Source organism: Lynx canadensis, chromosome C1 (assembly GCF_007474595.2).
Source record: "Lynx canadensis isolate LIC74 chromosome C1, mLynCan4.pri.v2, whole genome shotgun sequence".
Classification (NCBI taxonomy): Eukaryota; Metazoa; Chordata; class Mammalia; order Carnivora; family Felidae; genus Lynx; species Lynx canadensis.
In genome coordinates, this window is record NC_044310.1 from 27,390,980 (window position 1) to 27,398,417 (window position 7,438).

A 7,438-nucleotide genomic window follows, 5' to 3' on the forward strand; every position below is an offset into this window, starting at 1 on the left:
AAACTACAGTTCCTTGGTCCTGTATTTCCCTTCAAGTTATTCTCTCGTATATTTCTTCCATTTGTAACTAAACTATTCTTAAAACAATAGCCTAAAGACATTCACCTGAAATTTAAAGAGACAAATGATATTAAGGATATAGAACAACTGAAACTTTACATTTTGCCAGTGTGAGTATAAATTAACATGAGCATTTTTCAAAACTGTCTTGTCGTTATCTACTAAAGTTAAATATATGCATACTCTATGACCCAGGATCTCCAAGATACCCAACAGAAAATGCATATCTATGTTCACCAAAAGATAGTACGTTAATGCTTAGAGTAGCACTGGTCATAGTCAAAAACTACAAACAATTCAAATGCCCACAATCAGTAGATTGGAGAAATAAATAATGTATATTTATACAACAGAATATTCTACAACAAAGAGAATGCTGCAACAATATGGATGGATTTCACAAACACAGTGTCAAGCCAAGGAAGTCATACCCGAAGGGCACATGACTGTGATCCAGTGATGTGATTTATTATAAAGTTCAAAAGCAGATACAATCTTTAATGTCACCTATAATGTTAAAAGTCCAGTTACTGAAGGCAGAGTAGATAGGATGGTGACCACAGAAGGGCACAAAGGGACTTCTTGGTTGCAGTTAATGTTCAACTTCTTGATTTGGGTACTGGTTTCATGGGTATTTGTGAACATTCCTCATCCTATACACTTATGGTCCATGTGCTTTCCTCTGTGTATTTATATTTCTGTAAAATGTTTATATTAACAGAAGAGACTATAATTGGCTGTATCCTCTTCAATTTATAGCAGCCTTCCACTGCTGCTTCTTGAACTCTGCAACATTCAATACTGTTGTCACTCACTCGTTGAAACCATCCACCATTTGATTTCCATACACATTTTTCTCTTTTCATCTTGCCTTTCCATTTGTTCTTCATTTAGTTTAAATTTTTAAGTTTAAATATTTATGACTTTGAAATCTCTTTACAGAGAGAACTTTTTCCAGACCTTGAGGTTGTTTTTGACTACACCCTCTCACCTGCCACCCTTCTCAAATCCACCCCTCAACCCTGTAGAATTTACCATCTCACTCTCAGACCCTTCTCATCCTCACTTCCCCTGCTTGATTCAGCTCTCATTATTACTTTTCCTGTACAATTGCAAAATGATCCTAAGTGCCCCCATTTAATCTGTTCTCCCTCATTAATTAAAACATAAGACCCTATCATTCATCTATTTCGTGCTAACATGTCCATTGAAGGTAAAGTCTCATTTTCTTAGGACAGCATACATACTCAATTCCTGATGTCTGCATCCTGCTCCCTTCACTTCTGCTACACCTCAGTCTGTTTTGCTTTTTTTCTCCTACTCTTCCTTCCTCCTTTCCTTTCTTTTTCTCCTCCTCTCTATATCTCCTCCCTTTCACATACACAAACACACAGAAACACAACAGGACTACAGCCATTCTAGACAGCCATTCTAAACAGAGTTCTCATAACTCTCCTGACCATGTCTCTCCCTTACCTTAATTACCCCTTCCCTAATTTAGTCCTGTTCATCCCTTAAGATTCATCTTGAGGATCAGCTCCTCCCAGAGCCTTTCTTATATCCTTCCCCAAGACAAATGCCCCTCCTCTGCACTGCCTGAGCACCCTATGCATACCTCTTTATTGTATTTATTAGACAGCGTTGTAACCATGCTTCTGTTTCTCTCCCCCTTACACTAGTCTGTGAAGTCCCAAAAGGCAGAGACTACTCATTCATTCAGTCAACAGATATTTATTGTGTCTGCCTCCTAGAAGATAGGTGTTGATGCTAGGTATACAGAGAGAACAAATAAATACAGTCCCTTACTTTTATAGGTTGTTGGGGGGGTGGGGGGAGAGACCTATTAAGTAAGTAATCTCACAAATCCATACTTATAAGTTGGGATAAGCATAATAAAAGAAAAGTAAAGCTAGGAAGAGAGATTTTAGTGGGGAACTGATTTAGGTTGGGAGATCACATTTGAGAAATGACATTGAAGGTAAAATCAAGAGGAATAAGTGGGAGTTAAGCCAAGAAGGGGGAAGAAAATTCCTGCCAGAGGCACATACAGGCTCTTTGGTAGAAAAACATTATCCATTGAAGGAATCAAATGGAGGCTGTGACCGCAACATGGGGGTAGGTTAGAGAGACAAGCCGGGGCTGAATTATACAGGCCTTGTCAGGCAGGGATGAGCACCTGGATTTTAGTCAAAGTGCATTGGAAAGCCATTAAGAGGCTTTAAGCTGGACATGAACATCGTTAGGTATATGGTGTGTGTATGTGTGTGTTTTAATTCACTCTTACTGAAAACAGATTCTCCTGGGGAATAAGAGTTGTGTAGGGGACATCAACTAGGAGTCTTAACATAATCCAGGCAAAAGATGATGGTGATGGAGACAAGAACAGTGATAGAACTGAATGAGTCACATGTATTTAGGGTTTTTACTCTGTCTCTTCCCTGTGCCTGAGATGCTCTTCCCCCCAATCTCACAAGCCCTCTGTTATCATTCAGAGCTCACATCCATGTCTCCTCTTCATGCATTACTGTGCGCCTGGCATTCAATACGGGACATGGCATATAGTGAGTGTTCAGTAAATACTGAATGTGTGAATGTACAATATAAATGCATTATAAGCCTATAATTTGGAGGAGCTAAGATTTGGTAATTTGAATTTTATCCCCAGAATCTTATGCAGTATCTAACAAATGATGCTCAAATTACTTGTTAAAGTATTAACTCATCTTTCTCCTTTTCTCTCTTGCTACTGCCATTTCCTTAGTTCAGATCTTCATCATCATGTGCTCAAACTAATGCAGCAGCCTCCTGGATGTTCCCCTTGCTTTCAGTCTCTTCCTGTTTCTTCTTTTTTTTTTTTTTTTTTAATGTTTATTTATTTTTGAGGGGGAGAGAGTGTGAACGGGGGAGGAGCAGAGAAAGAGGGAGACATAGAATCCAAGGCAGGTTCCAGGCTCTGAGCAGTCAGAACAGAGCCCAACGCAGGGCTAAAATTCACGAACCATGAGATCATGACCTGATCTAGAGTCGGATGCTTAACCGACTGAGCCACCCAGGTGCTCCAGTCTTCCTATTCCTAATCCAGGCTCCATGCTATTGCTATTACTTTAATAAAACCCCAGTCTCATCCCAACTAAAGTCTCTCTTGTTTAAAAAACAACCAAAAAACCCAACATGCAGTACTTTCCCTGCTGCCTACAGGTAGAAGTCCAAATTCTGAGGCATGTCATTGAATCTGATTCCAAACTTTATTTTCAGACTTCATCTTTTTTCCCTTGTGCACCATACTCTGCTCACACAGGTCTATTAGCCATTCCCCCTGTGCTTTTGGTAAGGCTGTTGACTCTTTCTAGCGTCTTCTCACACTGGCTGCCCAAAAATGACAAAATCTCCCTCTCTCCCCTTCCCCTTGGTGAAGAACCATGGCTTAGCCCTATAATTACTTCCTTTGGTATTCTCATACAGGACTAAGTGCCAGTAGTACTATAGCTTTTGTTAGTTTCTTTTAAATTATAGATGCCATTAACTCCTCTACTAAATTATGTTTTCCAAAAGAAAGGAAACCTTTGACTTTGTTTTTCTTTGAATCTGCAGTATCTAACATAGTAACTGTTACAGAGGAACTCAACTAAATGTTCTGGGTTTTTTTATTATAGTAAAATTATACAACATACAACTTACCATTTTAACTACTTCTAAGTGTACAGTCTGTCACATTAAGTATGTTCACATTGTGTGCAGCCATAAGACCATCTATCTCCAGAACTTTTTCATCTTCCTTGACACTCTATACCCATCAAACACTTAACTCTCCATTCCCCTTCCCCACCACACCCCTGGCCACTGGCAGCCACCACTGTACTTTCTGTCTCTCTGAATTTGACTTCTCCAGTTACCTCATATGAATGGATCATACAGTATTTGTCCTTTTATGACTGGTTTATTTCATTTAGCATGTGTCATCAAGGTTCATCCATGTGTTAGACTTTTTTTTTTTTAATTTTTTTTTAACGTTTATTTATTTTTTTGAGACAGAGACAGAGCATGAACAGGGGAGGAGCAGAGAGAGAGGGAGACACAGAATCCGAAACAGGCTCTGTCAGCACAGAGCCTGACGTGGGGCTCGAACTCATGGACCGTGAGATCATGACCTGAGCCGAAGTCGGACGCTTAACCGACCAAGCCACCCAGGGGCCCCTAGACTTTTCTTTATAAGCCTGAATAATAGTCCATTGTATATATATACCACCTTCTATCCATTCTCCCATCATTGGATACTTGAGTTGCTTCTGCCTGTAGGCTATTGTGGATACTACTACTTTGAACAAGGGTGTGCAGATATCTGTTTGAGTCTCTGCTTTCATTTCGTTTGGCTATGTACCCAGAATCAATTAAGTAAAGTATGTTTTATTTTACTAATGTGCAAAGCTGGTTTTTTAATATAACTTGGTCTGTGATGAGCATTTATTTAAATGTTTAAAAACCAACAGAACATCCACTGCCTTCTCTACAGGGTACCAGCCGTCCTTCACACTATCATGTTTTATGGGACGATAACTGCTTTACTGCAGATGAACTTCAGCTGCTGACTTACCAGCTCTGCCACACTTACGTGCGCTGTACACGATCTGTTTCTATACCTGCACCAGCGTATTATGCTCACCTGGTAGCGTTCAGAGCCAGATACCATCTCGTGGACAAAGAACATGACAGGTAGTATAAAAGCACAACAAATACAGATTCTCACCCAAAACCAAGTATGGGTCAGCATGTTAGGCTTTTCTTGCAAAATTTCTTTTAAGTGTTTCCATGTATGTGCCTCTCTGCCACAAGCTGTTAGAGGACTCAGTGGTCCATATGAAAAGGAACAATAGGCAGAACTGACTACCCAAGATAAGGGCTCCGTTAAAATGTGCACTTTAGGCTTATTAGTATTAGAATGGTATAGTGATTTAGTTGCTTTACCAGGTTAATTCAAGGGAGAGATCATTGCTAATAGACAAAATGATGGGATGTCTGAGATTTGCTTCTAAACAATCCTGGGGAGGTGAGAGAAGTAAAACAAAATTGGCCTTGGGTTAATAATCATTGAATCTGGGTGATAGAAATGTTCATAATGCCAGCCTCTCTTTTTTTAATATAAATAGTTTTGAAATTTTCTATGAGTAATATTTTCTAAAATTACTACATCAGAATAGGGTTTGTTTTTGTGTTCATTGCCACTTCTCTTACAGTGCTGAAGGAAGTCATGTTTCAGGACAGAGCAATGGACGAGATCCACAAGCTCTTGCCAAGGCTGTACAGATTCACCAAGATACCTTACGCACAATGTACTTTGCTTAAAAAGTCCAAGAATATTCTCTGAGAGGAAGAATTGAAAAGATGCATCGACATAGAGCGTATGTTTCCAGTGGAGTCAGTTGAGTGGGAATGCCTCCAGCCATACAGCAACCAACACTGTGTGGGGACCAGGGTCTGATTTTTATGTTAATATAAGGAAGATTGTTTACTTCATCAAGGAACACAGCACCATTATGCAATATGAAACCAGCCAACTGCTTTTTTGTGCGGTCTCCTTAGGAAGTATCGCCATTGTTTTGTTTTCACTTTCTTGTAGTCTAACCCTTTTAATGCCTTTACCTCAAGTTGCTTGGCAGCACAACTATCTTTGCAAAAAAAGTACAGAAAAAGTAAATGACGGTTTAAAAAAAAAACACACACCTTACATGAATAATCAAAGTGATTGTTCACAATTATGTGTGCAAAAAAATTAGTGTGCATTCGTGTATTCTTGTGAAAGGTATCTGTGTATATTTTAAATATATACATGTATACTTCATATGCATATATATCTGGATCTACACTGACAGTAGATATATATGTGTCTGTGTGTGTATTTTATAGTTCATTCCATCGGGAAACTTTCTTTCCCTTTTATCATCCTCCCACCACCACTTTGATTTCTCTCTACCTCCCTCGCCTTCATCACCTACATTTTTTTTTCCTGATGCTACCAGTGACATTCAGATGTTCGTGTATCTGGTTCATTTGGATATGAAGCATGGCAAACTAGAGTTTTATTTTTATTTTGCACACCCTACTCCTGTCTCTTGTCTCATACACAGTTCTAAGTCCTCAACTCTTGATATTGCTTTCTTAAACAAAATTATTATATATATACACACACGTATATGTATGTATATATATATGTGTGTGTGTGTGTGTGTGTATATATATATATATATATATATATATACGTATATATATATATATGAAGTTTCTATGAGAGTGTCTGCCCACTCCTGCTCTGAACTTAACATTTGCCATTTGTGCAATGTGTATATAAGCAGTAGCAATCTTAAACTATTATTTTTCTTTAGTTTGTTAAAGCTGCTATAAATATAAAACTTTGTCAGAAGTTGTAACTCAGAAATTTCTCTATAACTGATATGTATTCTAAAGCTTTCTGTTGCTATGGGTTATACATGAAAATCCCTTACAGCTTTCATAAAGGGCAAATATTTTAAATGATTGAAACTCTTTAGGGTTGAGGCCTCTGAAATTGGGTGGAGAGAGAGAAGGGGTTGCTGAGGGTTTTTTTTTATTTTAAATTTTTTTTTTTTTTGCTAGTTTACTTGTTGCCTCTCATACCTTAATGTGATTTTCATATATATATATATATATATATATATGTATATATATATACATACATATATATGCTTATATATATGTATGTATATATATATATACATATATGTATGTTTTGAAGTACAGCTTCCTTTTATATTTATTAGGATAGTGCTTTAATAATTAGAGAACTGTATTGGCAACATCTTTTATAGAAATGTAATCATGTTTATTTTAAGAACTGACAACTTGTTTTGCTGTCTTTTAGTGCAATAAGCAGTTTTAAAGGAAAGGTGTGTCTGTTTGATTTCTTTACCACAGATAGTGGGAGAAACAGGCACCTCCATAATTTTAAAAGGGCAAAGTAATACAGCCTTAATTTCAGAAGGAAAGTTTTGTAATTTTTCAAGTTTAAAGAATGTCTTTTAAAAATCCTAATGAAAATGAAGGAAGTTAAATTTCCTAAATGAGTCTGATCTTAAATATTAGAGATAGAGTTGAACTTTGATTTAAGAAATGACAGTGAATAGGGGCTTAGTTGGTGGAGCATGTAACTTTTGATCTCAGGATCATGAGTTCAAGTGCCACTTCAGGTGTGGAGCCTACTTTTTAAAAAATGACAGTGAATAACTTAACATTTAGAAGACATTTAATATTTTGAAAATAGATCATGTTTATTGAACAATCATACTGGTTAGGTGCCCATTTTCATTTACTAAAATTAATTAGGAAAATGTAAAATGATATTTTTAAA

General features: G+C 37.3%; 1 protein-coding gene across 2 annotated transcripts in view; it reads left to right on the forward strand.

Moving 5' to 3' along the window:
• AGO3 (argonaute RISC catalytic component 3) overlaps positions 1-6,712 on the forward strand; it is a 124,305-nt gene extending 117,593 nt beyond the window's left edge. For both annotated transcript variants that reach the window (XM_030325783.1, XM_030325784.1), the window contains 2 exons: positions 4,571-4,770; positions 5,292-6,712. In XM_030325783.1, the coding sequence (XP_030181643.1) occupies positions 4,571-4,770; positions 5,292-5,400 (309 nt within the window). In that variant the 3' untranslated portion in view covers positions 5,401-6,712. The remainder of the gene's footprint in view (positions 1-4,570; positions 4,771-5,291) is intronic.
• Positions 6,713-7,438: the final 726 nt, after the last annotated feature.